The sequence below is a fragment of the Rhea americana genome, unplaced genomic scaffold (assembly GCF_003343005.1).
Source record: "Rhea americana isolate MKP2758 unplaced genomic scaffold, rheAme1 scaffold_75, whole genome shotgun sequence".
NCBI classification, from domain to species: domain Eukaryota; kingdom Metazoa; phylum Chordata; class Aves; order Rheiformes; family Rheidae; genus Rhea; species Rhea americana.
Genome location: NW_028186923.1, coordinates 1937798 through 1956655, shown reverse-complemented (window position 1 = coordinate 1956655; position 18858 = coordinate 1937798). Strand labels below are relative to the sequence as shown.

At 37.6% G+C, this 18858-nt stretch overlaps 1 protein-coding gene across 1 annotated transcript in view; it reads right to left on the bottom strand.

The window, feature by feature from the left end:
- DYM (dymeclin) overlaps positions 1-18858 on the bottom strand; it is a 211303-nt gene that overhangs the window by 160037 nt on the left and 32408 nt on the right. The window contains exons 6-8 of the mRNA XM_085322185.1: positions 15889-15961; positions 5515-5640; positions 4029-4171 (exon numbers count right to left, since the gene is read on the bottom strand). Of these exons, the coding sequence (XP_085178311.1) occupies positions 4029-4171; positions 5515-5640; positions 15889-15961 (342 nt within the window). The remainder of the gene's footprint in view (positions 1-4028; positions 4172-5514; positions 5641-15888; positions 15962-18858) is intronic.

Genomic DNA, 18858 nt, shown 5'->3' with positions numbered 1-18858 from the left:
AAATTAGAGTATATGTAATCGCAGAGGTACAAAACAGGTAGTCAGACTCATACAAGTACACTAATGCTGAATGATGCAACGCAGACCAAAGTGTACACTTACGTGATGGCAAGTCTTTAACAGTCAGGAACGTTTGCCAGCCAAAGAGAACAAAGAGTTGTTGATCTTTGTACACTAAATTCTGCAATTTATATTAATGCCACAATAGTACATTTGTGGGCCAGATTAATTATGAAAAATCAATCAAGTGACTAAAGTCAAATCAGGTACAGCTTTTCATGATTTTTACATGTCCAACATTCTGCCCATTTCATCTACAGGTATCTAAACTGCACAAATGAAGTGAATGTAACTACCGCTGCAGTAATTCCTAAATACTTCAAGATGCATTAACGTATTAATTTTTTTTTTGTTTATAAATAGAAAAGCATAAACTGGACCAGTTATTTCAAGTGAAAACACTTAAATTGACTTTTTTTTAAAAAATTTGTTTTCTTTAAGCATCACTAACATTTTCCTGCCTTAGCCTATCGTCTGTTTGGTAGTTCCTCACTGTAATATGAGTTTTGTTTTGCAAGAAACAAAATGGTTGATTAAAAATATTGCTTGCCCACAAAAAGTTTTTTCAGTTTGGTTAACTGTGGACCATGAATTTGCAAGAATTAATAATAGTCTAAAAAAGGAAGAAGAGATTTTAAACCAGGGGTGGGTGGAGAATCTTTAAAGTTTACTTGATTCAATGTACCTTCTAAACCCAGAAAAATGAATTTCTGTTTTCTAATATAAATAAGTGGTCTAATCTTTCCTGCCATATACTGATAGGTCATTTATGCCTTCACAACACAACAATAAAATACAGCTGGACCTAGTAGCACTTTACAATTTTTTTGCACATCTATAAAAAGACTGCAAAGATATGGAGTAGACTGAAAGCCAAAGACATTGTATTTAAGAACGTCATCTATGAAGTTAAAAAGCTAGAACAGCATTATTTCCCCTGTTACTCCAAAACCACAATTGTTTATTGAACTACTGGATGATAACATACCGGGAACACAATTCTAATCAAGTTATTTTATATACAAGATGGAGAAATGTACTTCCGCACACAGATAACTCGCACACAATCAGAGGCCAAAGCAAGAAGGAGAAGTCATTGGTGCGAGGACGTAGGTTGCACGCTTTCAGCATTAAGGAGGCTAACGAGAGAAAAGGAAAGTGGCTACGAGGGATGAGAAGCAGGAGGGGGTTAACAGTATGAAGGGAGACCACAGGGTAAACGTCTCATAGTGCATRTAATTATCACTCCTGCTGAATCACCGGGAAGGCTGGGGGCAGGAGAAGAATTGAAAATATAGTGCTTATAAAATTTTGTTGATCTGCTGCTGCCATGCAAGTGACTATAAAATATGTGTATCATCATATATGGTATGGTGGCTGACTGTGAGGTATCAAGATATCTTGGTATCAAGAGGCATCAAGAGCAAGTAATTCAGACACCAAAAAATATTAGCTAACCATTTGGGCACAGAGAAATATTTCAGTTTTCTAGCAGAATGGTAACATTTATTTTTTCCCCTTTCCTGCGTGGGTCAGTAGAAAGCTCTTTTTAAAGGCATGTTCTACATAAAGCTTTATTTAAAGATACCTAATTCACCAGAAGATGATATGCCACTTCAGGTACTCATGAAAGAAGCAACAAAATAAGTATAGGAGTACGCCAAGGGAGTTGTTAAGAGAATGGTTCAAGAGGAGCGAAGGGGATGGAAGTGTAGGAAGAGACTAGAACAGTCATAGGTAGAAACCTTAAGAGAAATGCAAGCTTGATACACAAGTCAAAAAGTCACGTAAGGATATGATATCAGAGTAGCTGCAGAGGAAGAGTGGTGCCAATTACAAACTACACAGTTACCRGCATTTCCAAACAGCACGAATGCAGTGCATTTCCCTGCTGTTCTACTTCGGCGTGTATCTGCCTGGTCACTTAGGACTACCCCCCCTTAAGAACTATTTAACACAGAAATTTCCAAACTGTGATCTACAGCATTTTGGGAGTTTTGGACTAACACTACAGATCCATGAAAAACAATGAAGAAAAACAATTGGAGCTGGCAGGGTTTCATTCTGCATGCCGTTTGCATCTGCACTGAAAATCCAAAAGACTGAAACCCMCTGATTTAGGAACATTTTTTCACAACAGCTTCGCCCAGACCTTGATCTTTTCTCCTAGAAAAGATGCCCTGAATTAGCTTTTCTTGAGCTATTACAGCCTGTGAACACAGTTCAGTCTTGCCTATTGTGGGAGACAGAAAAACAGGGCTCAAAACATTGAAGTGTCATAATTCTGCAGGCCTGAGACTGCTTTCCAGTAAGTTTCTGTCTTGGACAGAGTAAGGCATGGGTAGTGACTAGTCTCCTACATAAACCTGAAAATGAACAACCTGGAAATATGAAGGGTTAAAAACAGAGTATTGCTGAATACAACTTGCGCCAAGTGAGCAAACAAGCAGGGGAAAAAAAGTATTTTGTGTATGGCAGCACTAACATAGAAACATACTCAAGCATGACTAGAGAGATTAGAACTAWGATGAATAAATACATAATGTAATTACAGGTTTCAGCATAATGTGCAGTGAAAACTACTCTCCAGTCCTAAGTAAAAGTACAAACCACATATTGAAAACTGCTTTGGAAAAACAATTTAAGACAAATTTTCTCTGGCAACCGAAAAGGAGGAAGAGAATGTACCTGTTGGGACTCTCAGAATAAAATGGTAGTAGCGAACAATTTGACTAATTTCCCTTCTATTTTTTAACAAATCGCAAAAACACCCAACTGTTTTTCTAGCATGCCATGGACACAACCCAAGTATTGCAGTGTCCTACACCTTTGTGAGGGCAAACTGGACACCAGAAGGGAGCTGTGTGCAACTTCATCTTGCACAGAAGCAGCAATGGGTTTAGGGATATGCACCCAGTTAAAGACATGCTCTTTTACTGCCTCCATGAGGAGATCCAGATGCATCGTCACAGGCTGTAAAACACTTCCTGGCAGACTACTCGGGGCCTGAACTTCAATATCCCCCGGGGATGCAGTCAGTGAAGGGATTTCACAAGAGATCAGAATATATAGCATACATTCCAATAGTAACCAGCTTGCAAAATGTTATTTAGTTTATCAGAAAAAAGGGAAAAAATGTTTATCATGACTTTTCTCAAGATAATATATTTTATTATTATACAGTAAAAAAAATCCTTTACGGAGAACTCTTGTGTGTAATACATACAATAATAACGTGTGTCTTCTGTGGGGAAGAGAGCAACCACCAACCAAAACAGTGCTGTATAACAAACATGAGAAACCTTTTTCTTACCAAAAAATAGCATCAAGTCTTGACTATTCTTCAGCAGATGTCCAAACTATCAATAGCAAATGGTCCAGTCACAAAAGACCATAAGCTAATCAAGCCAGTCATGAAAAAAATTAGTCAACCTACCAAGATAGGTATACACTACAATATCTTTTTAAAAAAAATCATATCTAGGCCACTTCCACTTCCATATATCAATTGAATAATTATGAAGAATGAAATATGTACATTTCCCTGAAAACATTCATAGGTCTTGAACAACAGAGGCTTCAAAGAGTATTTATTTCAACATTTTAAATAACTGGAAGTATATAATTTGTCAAATGGGGGAGAAGTAACTTTTTTTAAACTAACCTATTAACAACAACAAAAAAAAAGATGAAAAAAGTGTATCCAGAGCTACTTCTACCATGTGCTCTCCTGCAAGAATGACATCTATGCAGATACAATTGCTTCAGATTCTAACACATCTATAGGTGGAGACTATAATATTACAATTCAGAGTTGGCCTGTGGACAGCTTTTCCAATACCGAGCAGACACACTGATACCACTGTTTGAAAAAGAAATGGAATACAGGTGTGTTTATAAGAGTGGTCACACAGGAGGCAATATACCTCACCAGATTTGAAAGACTGTTTATAGAAAATAAGACTCACTTGCCACTCCAGAGGCAATTCCATAAAGTAGTCCTCCTCCATCTGTTTGCTGCTGAAAGACATGGGTTCCTGGAGGCGGGCTTCTTTCTTGTCTAATGAAATTATATAGTAAAGTTTTCACAAGTCTGCTGGTATACGGGAGACTGAAAAGAAAAAGAAAACAGCCTTAGTCAACTCAAAAGTTGCAAAATTTGGCTCAGCTACAAAGTCAATGCTATGCACCCTTTTGTTCTCTGGAACTAGGCTATGTTTAGTGTTTGTTTTGTTTTGTTTTACGGCTGATCACTTTTTCCATCTAAGGGATAACAGATACTTGTTATCTCACCTGGGAGCCAAGTATTTGACAAACTATACAACAAAGTCCAGACAAGTTGCAAAAGCTGATATTTGGCATTAAACACAGACAGTAACTCTCACAGCATTGAGCAGTCTACCTTCTTTCAGGTTGGAAAGGGAAAGAATGACAAGATTCTGCCCATGCAAAGTTGCACTGACTTTAGAGGGACACCATGAGATAACATTCAAGAGCAGGATCATGGAAACATTTTATTTTCAGCTTTCAATACTGCTTGTAAATCAACCATTTAATATGTGGAATTCATTGTATTCTTTTACTCCAACACACAAAGGGAAAAATATTTATGCAGGGGAAAAATATGGTTGGTATTCATTTGGTTTTCCTCCTATGTTTTGGTTATATAAAGCAGGTAACAAAGCATTCCTCTACCTCCACAATATTTTTGTCTGTGTGTGTGGCTGGGGCCAACTTGCAAGGAGCAGTGAAACATCTGATTTCACTTCAGTGATTCTGACAGGTGTACACAAAATCTGTTGGACATAAATATGAGGCTAAAATATTTCTAAAACAGAAGAGAATTTTATGGAAACAGTTGGTTCCCATCTCCAGTGATGATCTCTAATCTTTAACCCGTGCGCTTTGAACTCTTCACATTACCCTTGATTCCCCACCTGCAAATCTCCAAGCCTCTTTACCCAGAGGCCTGGTACTGACTTCTCCCAGCTTAGACCTACACATAGCACTATTTCTCCTAAGTATTCCTCAGTCTAGTTCTCTAGATTGTAATAATACTGGAAAAGGCCCATAGTTGAATAAAAAAAAAAAAAAAGGAAGAAAAAAAAAGAAAGAAAAAAAATCCTGAAACAAGGAAAGCTGATTTAAGTAGTCAATGACTACTTAAATAAATACATACACAAAGTTTTTAGCCTAAAAAAACCAAAGACAACAACAAAAAAAACCCCACGCCTGCTTCCAAAATAGTTCTACTGAAATCAGGTCTGAGATTTAAGCCTGAAACATTCCRAAAACCTTTAAAGATGCATTTGTTCCAGTGTTTTGTTTTCTTTTGAACAAAAGAAACTGCAAATCAAAATGCATTTCGCCACCTTTGTTTTCAAGAACAGAGTCTAAACAAGCCATCAGAAGGATTTGCTTTGCCGTTAGCTACAGTCCCAGAACATGACATACCATCGACCATGCATCAGGTATTTATGAATGATGCTCTCTCGCAGAATTTCCTTGTGAAATAATTGGCAGGAAAGGAAGACAATAAGCGTTGTCACAGCCTCCAAGGAAATGCTGTACGTTATATCTCTGCAGAAAAAGAGGAATATTTACAAAGGTTAATCTACTACTTTTGTTTACAAACTGACTTTATCATAGAAACATGCGGTAGGTTCACACGTGGTTATACACTGTTCAGCACAGCGAGTCTCAACTGGGAACACAGAAATAACAAGTTCAAAAAACCCACCTGTTAAAAACAAGAATCACTTCTTAYGGACAATGGATTATTTTTCTTAGATATAAGCATTTTTATGACATGCCAAAGGACAAGACAATATAAAAAAGACTGAGATTACTCAGAACACTGCAATTTCAATTTTCAGACTATATGCATTCTAGTAATAATAAAGATATCTCAGAATATTAACAGGACAAAAAACTATCCTGTTAAACACAATTGTCACAAAACCATCATTCCAGGTCAGAGAAAGGTCCAGCTAGCCGAACATTGCTTTATCTGGCAGTAAAAGTGGATCTCTAAGAAAGGGATAACATACAAACAGCAGCTTAAGTGCAAGAAATGCTTAGGGTATCAGGATACTGCATACACAGTTGTTCAACTGTTAAATRGTATTTGCAAGGCAACGGTGAAATATAAAATTTCAGGATATTGCTGATTTCTACTGCCAGTTCCAAAGAATGTATTGTAATGATTAAACATTAACTGCACATAGTTTAGCAAAGCTCATTAAGTTGAACAAGTTAATTAGGAAAAGCTGTGCAGCAAACAGGATRGGAGATAGATCTGCTATTTTGGACACCTTGTAGTTTCTGTTGCTAACTCTGCCTAAAGTGGTCTTACTACATAGCATATCTTTAAAAAGAGGAGAAAGTAAAATGGTATTTGCCTTCTTAAACAGTAAAAAGAAAAATACAAATTGCACAAAAGCTTTTAAAATACAGTGGTTCACTCAAATGTGCGCCAGTATTATTTTTGCTTTTGACCAATATAGACTTCTTTTTCCCCCTCCAAATGGAAAGGGATGTCTCAAATGCACCAAWAACCTCTAATCCATTGTAAAGATTGTTATTAAGCATTTTTAAAGTTTCCTCTGCTGATGCTATCTATTTTCACAGTGTGCTTCATGAACTAATAATATTATGCTAGGTATAACAAGTGTAAGGGGCCAATTATCAAGTTATTTTGACATTTTCCCAGGAGCTTATAGAAATTCAAAGATCTGCTTATATTTCCCAAATTCAAAGATTTTATAGTATCTGTATTAAAAAAAATAAAAAAATCCAGCAACGTGTGTTAAAGCGGCCATGTTAAATCTATTTGCTGTGTTACAATGCCAATAGTTTTCCAATAGTTTTATTCTTAACAGTTAAAGCAAGTGTAAACACAAAACCAAGGTGCTTTTTCAAACAATGACAACTTAAACTGATTTCTTCTAAAGAAAAAGCCTGTCCTTTTTTGTAAGGTCTACAACAGTTCTAATCCTGAGACTAAGAGTAGCAATTTCATTCCAGCTAGTCTTTTCTATTAGAGATTGCACTACAGTTTAATTTTTAGCACACAATTATTTTCATACTCTCAAGTGTGTTACTAGAAATACTGTAAATAACTTGCATGACTGTAGAACATACAGAAGAACAGTTTCATGCATTATAACAAATAGATGTTTAATTAAAACACTTCTGTCCTAGCTTGAGGCCAGAGTTTCTTGGAAAATACAGTGTTAGTTATTCGCTCCAAGTCAATAGCAAACGGGAGTCACAATTTCCTGGATCATAGTCCTATGCACAAGTCCACTGAGCCACACTACCTCTGATACAAAAATGTTTTTGAAAGAGAAGGTTATGCAAACTCACTGTTTTTATTCTCTCTCTCATAATTTAAGTATTTGAATCCATAACATTTTAAGTTATATGTCAGGAAAAAGACTTACTGCTTCAACAACATTCTTCCTGAAAGTCATGAAGAGCATTTTAATTAGCTTTAGTTCTTGTGAGTTACCTGACTTTTTGCCCACTCCTCGGAAAGCCAGCCAGTGTAAATGTTGATAATTAGATCAGGCCAGAGGTTACACTGTGATCTGGTTCCACTGCAAATTCATCTGAGCCAGGAACCAGACCGAGCTAGGAACGGTTCCCAGCTCCATGCTAAACTGTGATACATTGCCATCGACTACATAGGTCGATCCCAATCAAAGCATGGAAGAGCTATGGAGTGATTATTAGACGGTTAGCCATCAGGTGAATTTGTAAATACATATATATATAAAAATATAAATAAATAAATATGAAAATAAAGTAAGAGCTTGGAAGAAATATTTTTAGTTCTAGGAAAAAAAAAAAAAATCAGAAGCTTGTCATTACAAAGACCAGGAGTATAACAGGAACGACTCCCCGCTTCTAAGTTTAACCTGGCCTGATGAATGAAAGGCTGACTTCATGACATGCTGCAACATCTGAAATACCTCAGTCACACGTTGCTCAGAGGAAACAAATTTCACAAAGTCTAGTAYGCTGTTTCTCCATATCAGTCATTCATTTAGTTACTTTTCTGACAAACCACGCAAGTGGAAATGCAAATCTAAGGGGATACTGCAATATTCTTTTCCATTTTTATRAGATTCAGTGTAAAGAAATAAGCAATGAAGCTACTGTAACTTTCAAAAATAATCTGCTTTCAGTACCCTTACAAAACTCTGAAGAAAAAAAAGAAAAAAGTTAAATTCATGTAACTCCAGTTAGTGAGTTATTCTCTTTTGCTTTCTATTCAAAATCCAACTAAATAACATTTAACTGCAGATCCATTCCACTCAACCTGTGGAAGCAGTTGCTCAAATTAAACCTGCTCTCATATAAATGCAATTAGAGTCCTAATATCTGGGGTAACCCCTAAAATAGAGTCATCCTTAATCTAGCAGCACAAGGATAATCTTCAGAGCAAAATCCTTTTCTCTGCTAAAGGTCAAACATACAGTTTTCTGAAACACAAGCATTTTTAAAGGGTTACAAAAACTACCAGGAACCTCTTCCAACTTCAAAGAAAATACTGTTTATTTATATTGAGCGATTATAGAAAAAGAGGGTTTTGTTTTGGGTTTCTTTTTTATGCTATCGTTCATATAGAATGACTTTACACGGAATTTATGCTGATGTCTGACTTCCTCTTAAAATTGTTTGCTTGTAGATAAGGAGGAAACTAGAAATAATGAACTCATGTATCAATTACACRTCAGAATTCTTTATCTATTTACTTCAGAAAATCAGAAGAAGAGTARGATGGTTTGAGTTTCTGTACATTTTTTTTTCCCTTTCCCAAAAACCTTACCAAAAAGRCCATCTGCAGATGCCAGATAAAGCTCATGATGATTCCAAGTCCCAGGTAAATACACTTTATAGAGCAATGTACCATAGTATACACAGCTCTCCTTTTTTCTTTATTATCTAGTTTGGAGGTTTCAATATTTATTCTAGTTTAATTTTTTTCTTCTGTTTCCCCCCCTCTCTTTCCCATTAGAGAATACATTCCCAGATCAAGTAGACAATAGAAGTATAATTTAACCAAACCATCTGCTTCCTCCATTCAAAACTAAGTGGATGTGGACAACCTTCTACCAGCACGATCTAGCAAGAACTTAAACCATCTACCCAAGTGTCATCGCCCTGCAGCTGCCAGCCTCTCTCCAAGCCAAGCCAACGCTCAGAACTGCTTTCTGCGCTCATCCACGTCATCCAGTTTTGTTCCTGCCTAGGAGAGAGGACTCCTAAGAAGAAACCAAGATTAAGCATARAGGAAACAAATCCCAGCTAGGAGCTCCAGTTACTCCTCAAATCCCATGCTTTTGCAAACACATTTATCGCTCAATGAAATGCGGCTATTTCTACACCTTAGCAAATGGAGGCTGAGAGCTTATAAATGACTTCGCACACACAAAGAGCAAACAGGCTCAACAGTCAGAAACAAAACTATTTCAATTCATACCATCACACAGACCATGAGACCAAACCCCCTCCCTGTTTAAATATTTTCCTGAACTTTCACCCAGCCAGAGCTGTCTACTCTAAGCATTAAAAGGTTAAAAGGCAACTCATTTTCTAATTTCGGAGAGTTGCCAAAAGGGCTGATTCATACAAAAAGCCTCAAATCATACAGGAACCAGGTTTCATTTCCCTGCTTCCTGAGGGCCCACCAGAAAGGTGAAAGAGGAGTCACCACAGAGAATAGGAGCAGGTTTGAAAGTTGAAAAGCAAGTAGAATATCTGGTTATCAGTCTCAGGATACAAGTACAACAACTCAAAGTGAACGTAATCTTTCCTCTTGGAATCATTCCTAATTTTACACCCACTAGTGGCAAATACACACTGTGATGGCCACTAACATACTACGCTCATTACAGCTGACTCCAAACATTTGTGAGATGTCCCAAACAGGCACTCAAGCAATACCAGCCAAGAGCAGAGGGCACCTCTGACCTCTCCTGTATCTTCTCACCACTGGGMTTTCCTAACTGGGAGACAGAACGAAAGATTGAGAAAATAACCTAACAAAGTTGGAAATATTCTGAAGTGACTGATTAAAACAATTGTGGGTTTTAAGACCTTTTATTCCCAGGTCTATTCCTACAACATCCCAGATCACGAGGCTGAATACATTTTCAGCAATCTGGAACTCAGCTTGGAACTCTGGAACTTTTTCCCCTCTCCAGATTGAAAATATTATAAAGTATTTAGGAATTTTTAATTGTTGCACTGATCTATGTTCTTCTATACTTACCTTTGATATGAGCAAGTCTTGGAAATATTATCCACTAAATCTAAGACTTTACCCTTAGAACAAGAGATGACATGAAAATAGTCCAAACACCCATAAAACCAGGCAGCTCAAATTACTTTAGCTTTCAAGTCTAAGGTAAAAGGCAGCAGCAGAAGCATGACCCACGTGCTGAAAAAGCTACTACAAAAACACTGCAGAGAACTGGACAATGCCACATCCGTATGAATCACATCAGGTCTTCCAGCAGCGCGGCTTAGGTGAAAAGGAGACCTGCTCCAGCRCAGGTGGAGGAAAGTCTCTCAGTAACACCACTTCTCCTTCATCTCACTCACTCAGATATGAACCACAGATTTCAAGACAGAGTCAACTCAAGGTAGCGGCACTCAGTGGCAACAACAACCTGTTTTGACCTAATACACATTTAGGCAATGGAAAAAACAGGCTAGTGCCTGTTAGTCTGCTAGCTGTCACCGATTTTAAACAGTCTGCAAACTCCTGAGGCATCAAGAGATCTACTTGACTTCAGTGCCTATGTATCTTGGCTACTCAAAGCAGATTGCACCCAAATATTTGCAAGCAAGAGTTTTTCAAGATGTATTCAATATCTGTTGTGACAAAAAGGGYTGAAAGCTATGACGAGAAAGTACATTATTAGGAGCATGATTATACAGCAGGATGAATGATCAAACAGTCCAGAGCTTTGGTATTAGATCCTGAGATCACAAAATTGTTACAAGATAAATACAAGATTGTTACAAGCTGAATATAAGTTAGAGCTAGCCTGCTGAGAAGGCAGGTCATAGAGAAACATTAGTTTGAAATAAAAACTAAATTAGAATAAAATTAGAACAGAAGATGGAGAATATGCAACACAGCTAAAGGTTCTCCAGTGACTTTTAGACACTTAAAAGGYCACTCATGCCTTCACGAAATATAAAAGGATAAAGGACTGATTAAGAAAAATTTTCAAACAAAAACTAAAAAAATCCTCAAACCCACTGATCTACTCATCAAAAATGGCACTGTTTGCACACTACAATGATTCTGTAGAGCTTTATATTCAATTATATTTCCCTTCTTTCTTCTATATTCAAGTATTAAACTCCCAGAAAATATAGAGATCATCCTTAAATGAGTTATATATTAACACAATTCCAGTCTTTCACCTTCAAATTTATCTTCAAAGAAAGACTGCAGCCCAAAACAATTTTAACTATACAAAATAACAGAATGTAATGGAAATATCAACTAACTTCTAGTGGCACCACAGGGTGCTACTTAACAATGATTTAACTGGATCACAGTATTTCATTTTTCCTCCATATGCATTTACAGTTTTTAAATGAAGTGAAAATGTACTGATAACAACCAGATGTTCAGTTATGCATACCAGTCCTTAACAAGCTGCTGAAAGAAGCCTTTATAATTTAAAACTTTGAGAGCTCAATCTTACAACAAAATGTTAGTGATAGTTTCTATGCAAAACAGATATGATTAAATATCGAAGCTGTATCTTTTTTGCTGACTCTGAAGTTTTGATCGTAAATATACACTCTTGGGTGCTAACATTAACAAGACCAAAGAAAAAGCAGAGTATCCATAACACCCAAAGGAGCCATAAATCAAAGATCAACATACTGTAACTCAAGCCTTACAAGGGACTGCACAGGTCTGATTTTTAAAAAGCAATAATGTAATTTAAATCAAAATTCTTAAATGTCAATAGGTGAAACTTTTCCCTTTGGCATTTTGTGCAATGCAGCAGAGTTTGCTTTGCAAAGGGATAATTAATCTAAGGTCTTTTTAATAAGTCTCAGATAGAGGGCTATAAAGCTGGTGAGTCCCGTGGTCCTTACTACAACCTGCTTTAACTATGCTGAAGGCAACGTCCATAACATGCTTTCGTCCTTCGCAATACAAACACTAACTCAGAAGAATAGCTTTTTCCATTCCTGATAGATAATTCTGAGATGTTCTTTCCAGCTATGCATCACTGTACATCTCTGGAACTTTTCCAAACAAAAATCAACACACTTCGATTCTTCTCTTATACCTCACAGGAAGAGATACAGAGAACTGAGTTACAGACTTGTAACTTGTCTTTCTCTTCATCTCCAACACCTTGGTTATTAGTTTCAAGCTTGACTGCCCAGCTTCATTTTCCAAAAGCCTCTACACATTATTTTGTAGGCAGACGTGAGCTCATTTGGCCAAGACTCGGGGTGAAGCAAGCTTAGAGCTGAGCAGGCTCTGCTCAGGCTGAGGGAAGGCTCGATCCTTCATGAGTTTGGTTGGCACAGTGCCATTCCAAGCCCACAGGCTTGCTTCTGGCCAGTCTGGAACTCAGGCCAAGATTAGGCCACATCACACAAAACTGCCCTAAAACTCTCCTCCCAACAGTAGTCCTCATCTTGTACGCATACAACTTCTCAAGGGGATATTCAAGACAAAGTAATGATATCATCCTTCTATCTTATAATCTAATTTCTCTCCACTCCATAACACAATCTACACAGCCTCATCCAGCAATGCTGTCTGCTATTCAGTCCATTCAGACAACCTATTCCTTCCCAAAACTCCCATATTAGACTTGAAATTTTCTTGATCTATTCTAGTTAAGGCAAAAAAAAATAACTACTTCCTTGACAGAAAGATGGGAAAGAATTGAGCATAAATCTGATCAGAGAGGCAGGGAAGCTAAGAGTCAAATCACTGCCAAAACAAGTTTGATCATTCTGAAAAAGAAAAATTATTATTACATTAAACAAAAATGCCTCAACTTCATACCCTCTTTATGAAGAGCAACAGAGCTCATTTCCCTCCTCCTGCAGGAGACTGTAGTCCTTCTGTCTTCTGTAAAATACAGTTACTTTTGATCCACAATACAGCTACTAAGAAGGCAACCTTCAGCAACAAGTGAGATCAACCCAAATAAACTCTCAGCAGAAGCCATTTTTTTGATTGTGTATTACAGCAAGCAAATTTTTCCCTACCTTTCCCCTACCCTGCTTTCAATGAGCTGGAGAAAAAAAAAATATTGTTAAGGTATTATTAAATTGTTAAATATATTATATTGCTAAACAATACATTATACACTTTTACAAGCATTACTACCTCACTTAACCCTGTCCAAATTAAAAATGCAGTAGCATACTATTTCAGGAAAAATCCAGCCAAGAAAACTTGTTTGGAAAAAAAAAAAAATCTTTCCACATCTAACACTTACGAGAACAGTGAATATGATTCCAATATAGCTGAACATTAAAGATTATATAGCAGCTATGTAACTTTGAGTGAACCATTATTATTACTATATTATATTGTAAAGTGAGTGCTTTCAACACCTATTTCCATTCCCAGCAACTACATTCAAACTGAATGGAGATGCTGACAGGTTCAACTGTTGAAAAGGGTTAAGAATAATTATGCCTGCAGAATGTTTTCTGCCAGAAAGACAGAATAAATGATACTGGGCTGTATATAGCCATTGGGAATTGCCCATATATTTCAGTCCTTTCACCTCTTTATATTTTTTCTAATCTGCTCCAAACAAAAAGTGTATCTGTTCCAGAATGCACTGACAAGCTTTGGAGAAAGACACACTAAATCATATTGCTAATTCATTACACAGTGACTACCCAAAACCCTCATGTACTGCTGACAGCACTGTATTTAATGAGAGCAATGTTTCAAGAACTATTGTATCTTTGTCAGCTTTCCAACCAAAAGAGCAATCAGCAGTATGAAAACTAAACCATCAGAGATATGTACTACATTATAACAGATAATCTGYGGAACTCTTTCAAAGCAGTGATGTTTTCATTGCAACGGCATGTATTTTAGGTACAGCTTATGATGCAATATTAAACACAACATCTACTGCTAACACTATCTTTGGTAAAGTTTATCTTGTAAAGAAATGGTAAAACCAAAAAGCACAGGTGTGAAAGAAACATTTTTATTCAAAAAAGAGAAAAAGTAAGTTCTCCCTTTAATACTATGGGCTGCAAATAAGAAAAGTGAGGGAAGTTTCATGGCACCTATCCCAATGGAATGTGGAATCAACACATCTCAAGCAAGACATCTGCAAGTTTGCTGATGATCCCAAGCTGGGAGGAGTGGCTGACACACCTGAGGGCTGTGCTGCCATTCAGAGAGCCCTGGACAGGCTGGAGAGSTGGGCGGAGAGGAACCTCCTGAGGTTCAACAAGGGCAAGGGCAGAGTCCTGCACCTAGGGAAAAATAACCCTAGGCACCAGTACAAGCTGGGGGCTGACCTGCTGGAGAGCAGCTCTGCAGAGAAGGACCTGGGAGTGCTGGTGGAAGACAAGTTGACCGTGAGCCAGCAATGTGCCCTTGTGGCCAAGAAGGCCAATGGTCTCCTTGGGTGCATTAGGAAGAGTGCTGCCAGCAGGTCGARGGAGGTGATCCTGCCCCGCTACTCAGCCCTGGGGAGGCCTCATCTCGAGTCCTGTGTCCGGTTCTGGGCTCCCCAGGACAAGAGAGACGTGGAGCTACTGGAGAGAGTCCAGCGTAGGGCTACGAAGATGACCAGAGGGCTGGAGCACCTGCCCTGKGAGGAACGGCTGCGAGAGCTGGGCCTCTTYAGCCTGGGGAAGAGAAGCCTGAGGGGGGATCTGATCAATGTGTRTAAGTCCCTGAAGGGAGGGTGTCAAGGACACGGGGACAAACTCTTTTCAGTTGCCCCATGTGACAGGACAAGAGGCAAGGGGSAGAAACTGAACCACAGGAAGTTCTGCCTGAGCGTGCGGAGGAATTTCTTCCCTGTGAGMGTGWYGGAGCACTGGCACAGGCTGCCCAGAGAGGCTGTGGAGTCTCCTTGTCTGGAGATCTTCAAGGCCCTCCTGGACACAACCCTGTCTAACATGCTGTAGGTGACTGTGCTTGAGCAGGGAGGTTGGACTAGATGATCTCCGGAGGTCCCTTTCAACCTTACTAATTCTATGATTTTATAAATAAAGCAATGTAAACAAATCAATTTTGCACTGGAGATCTACAGAAACATTCTACTTAGACATGTCTCTCTTCTTCAGATATTAATTCACTGGTATTTCAAAAATGAACATTAAATGTAAACAAGCCACATGACTAAAGTTCAAAAGACCACATAAGCACAGAACAGGAACTTTTGTTTGCATCTTGCTGGGTGCCCTAGAGATGGGGTGACAACACCTCTGATGTACCTTCCCTGTAAAAACAACACACCTGTTTCCAACCAAAAGTTGGTGGTAACTTTCTGTGCATTGACAGAGGTACCTGAAACAAACAACAGCATCTACAAAATAATATGGGATAACTCCTGCTCATGGTTTGAGCAGAGTATGAGATGCTGACCATTATTCCTTCAGAAAAAAAAAATAAATCAGGGCTGGTACTGGCAGCAGTTTATCATTATCAGTACTTTACGATCACCAGAGCATTCAAATTCAGAATTTTTTTAAACATTATGACTCCTATGATTTTAAGTTTTATATTTGTTCAAATGCTGGATTTATAGAAAGAGGCTGCAAAGAAACCAAACTTACAAGAGGGGAATTTCAACAATGAGCTGGATGAGGCAAAAAAGCAGCTCTTCTATGAGATCTTCACATTCTGTTCCTGAAAGGAAGCACATGAAAGGTCTTCTGAATTTTCAAACACACACAAAAAAAGCATAGATTTAAACACCTAAATCCTGGTAATCAACACTTACGAGCGCACAAACACTAGATTTCATCTGAAATTTCATCTCTTTATGAAGATGGTATTCTACCCAAAGCAGAAACCACTTGAAATTATTACTAGAGGGAATGGTGCTAGTAGGTCTTTTACATATAAATCAAATAACGACAAATGCATAAATTAAATGGGAGGTTGGTATTGTAGGAGGTATGCTAATATTGAGCACACCAAGCCTTTCCCATATCTACAAGCTTTACTCCATAACTAAGCTTGTATTAAACGCTGTTATTATTAACAGTTTGGCTGATTGATCTCTAGGGACTCCTAGCAGGTCCACAGTTCAAAATTCCCTGCATTCCATACATATTTCCCTCCACCCCCTTTTTTACCCCAAGRGTAAGTAGAGACAAATATAGAAAGCTTATAATTTCATTTCTCTAATGTACACAATATTCCAAATTGTGATCCTTCCAACGAAGGCAGCCTACAGTGCATTCATGGTAGGCTACCCTTAAGCAATCCAGTCTTTGCAACTTGTTTTGCACGAATGCACATTTATCTAGTGAAGACATTTCACACAGTTCAATCACAAGCAGAGTCATAATTTTCCAAGCATAAGTGTTCAAAAATTATCCTTAATTCATACAAACAATGTGACAAAACACGTGACAAAGTTATTTTTAAAAAGGCAAGGAAATTCAAATCAGTAAAACCAGTAGTTTTACATGAGTATTGCAATTTTCAAAAGCAACAAGAACAGAAGATTTACTGAGAAAACCATCAAATCGTCAGTTGTTGTCATTTAATATCAAAAATTAGAAGACACATCCCTTGGACCATCAAGTTTTTTTCTGATTACAAAACAAAATTATAGAAAGACAGACAAATATAAGAAAAAAGAAAAGGATTTTACAGTGCAGAATGACCTTAAAGTAAGCACATTTTTCTCCTTTGCCTCACCAGATAGGCATCACACGACCACACCCCAACTACCCAAATGTCTGTTTATTTTGCACTTTCAGATAGATAGGTCTTGCAATAAATACAATTAGAGTCAAGTCATGGCATTGTTATTCTATTTAACCTAAGTTTGTTCTTAATTCCAGGGCTCAGTTTTAAGAAGCACACCAGAGGGAATATTCACAATAAAGCAAAATCATTTCTTTCCACAATTAGTTTATTAAAAACGCATTAAAAATTGTCACCTAGTGAACCATGTATTCTAAAGGAAATCAGGTTTTTATCACAGAAACAGAGTTTCCTTTATATAGAATCCCCCATGAGTAAACACAACGTAGATCCTGCTAGCACAAAACCAGAACCGCTAACAGTATTTAATCTTAGACTGAAATTATGGCCAATAATAAAGTCCAGGTAACAGATTGTACAGCAATTTGAAAGTGAGCCTTCTAAAATTTTATGAACCTAGAATATGCTTGTAGAGTGAGACTTCTATAAGTCTGCAAAAGGTATCTAATGTTTTCCTCTTAATAGTTGAGGAAAAGGGGGAGAGGAAAGGGGAGAAGATATTTATATGAGAATACTGTTTCCACCACACTATATACACAATTTGTTTAGGGAGAGAACGTTATTTGAATATGAAGTGAGGCTTTTCCTTGCAATTTAGATTAAAAATAAAGCAAGACAATTGGTTAGCACAACGATGTAGAATGGAAGATATTAGTCTTTCCTGCTCTGTCCTCAAACTTTTTTCTCTTTTCTTTTTTCTTTTTCTTTTTTTTTTTTTTTTTTTTTTTTTAACTTAATTGCTGTAATCACTGTCATTCAGCTAAAATAATTAATGTATCCTTTTCCCCATTGGGACACAGGCATTCTTGTTTAATTCTCATCTTGCCAAGACAATGAAGTGGATGCATGCCAAATCTATAACGTGAGAGAGAGCTATAAACATGGAACACTACGTGTTCGCATAAACAATGTCTTTTTTCAACAGCAGGATAAAGACAATACATACAATACTCATTCACATTAATAGATCACATACTTGGATTAAAGACACATGTAAACCCTTGGGGCAAATAAGTAAAGGGTGAATCTGTTCAGATAAGATTAGAGCAGACTTGCACAGAGACAAATCATAGGTACCATCTACTAAACCCTATTACAATGCAAACATAACCGCAAACACACACACAGTTAAAAAGAAATCCAGTTACACTGAGGCACCATTTTTCAACCACCATATTTGAGGCCTCGAGTAGTTAGATTACTTGCATGATTTTGCTACTTAAATAATACCACCTTGCTTTTAACATTTTCAAAGCTACCCACATTACAGACCCTGGATTAGCAGGCATTGCATAGGCAAAACGACTTATCCAAAGCAAACTAGCAGCACCCTTAGACACCCCTTCTGCTAAAAGCAACATAGCACCACCAACGCTCATAATATGGAGTCTAATACAGAWAATACAAGACAGTCTTGCTTGCCAAGTGGCCAACTACCACATTGTCAAGACCTGATCTGAGCTACTGTAGAAGCTGCATGGGCCTTATATCAGTAAGATGTTTAGACATAGCAAGGAATAGCCTCACCCTAGATGCCACCTGCTTTTTCTGCCCTGTTGCTCCTGTGCTCCCATAGATAAAAACCTGGACATCAGTGAAGAAATAATTCACGTTACCTGTAGATGAGTACTTAAAGCCCCAGCCATACAATTAACAAGCAGACTTCAGGAAATCAAGCTTTCGGGGGTTTTGTGGTTGGATCTTCAGCTCCCAGGCTTCTCAAAAACTTCCACTTTACCTTAAAAGTGTTAGCAAAGAGTATATAAACTAATTGCCATCCTTAATTTCCTTTATGTGATAACTGA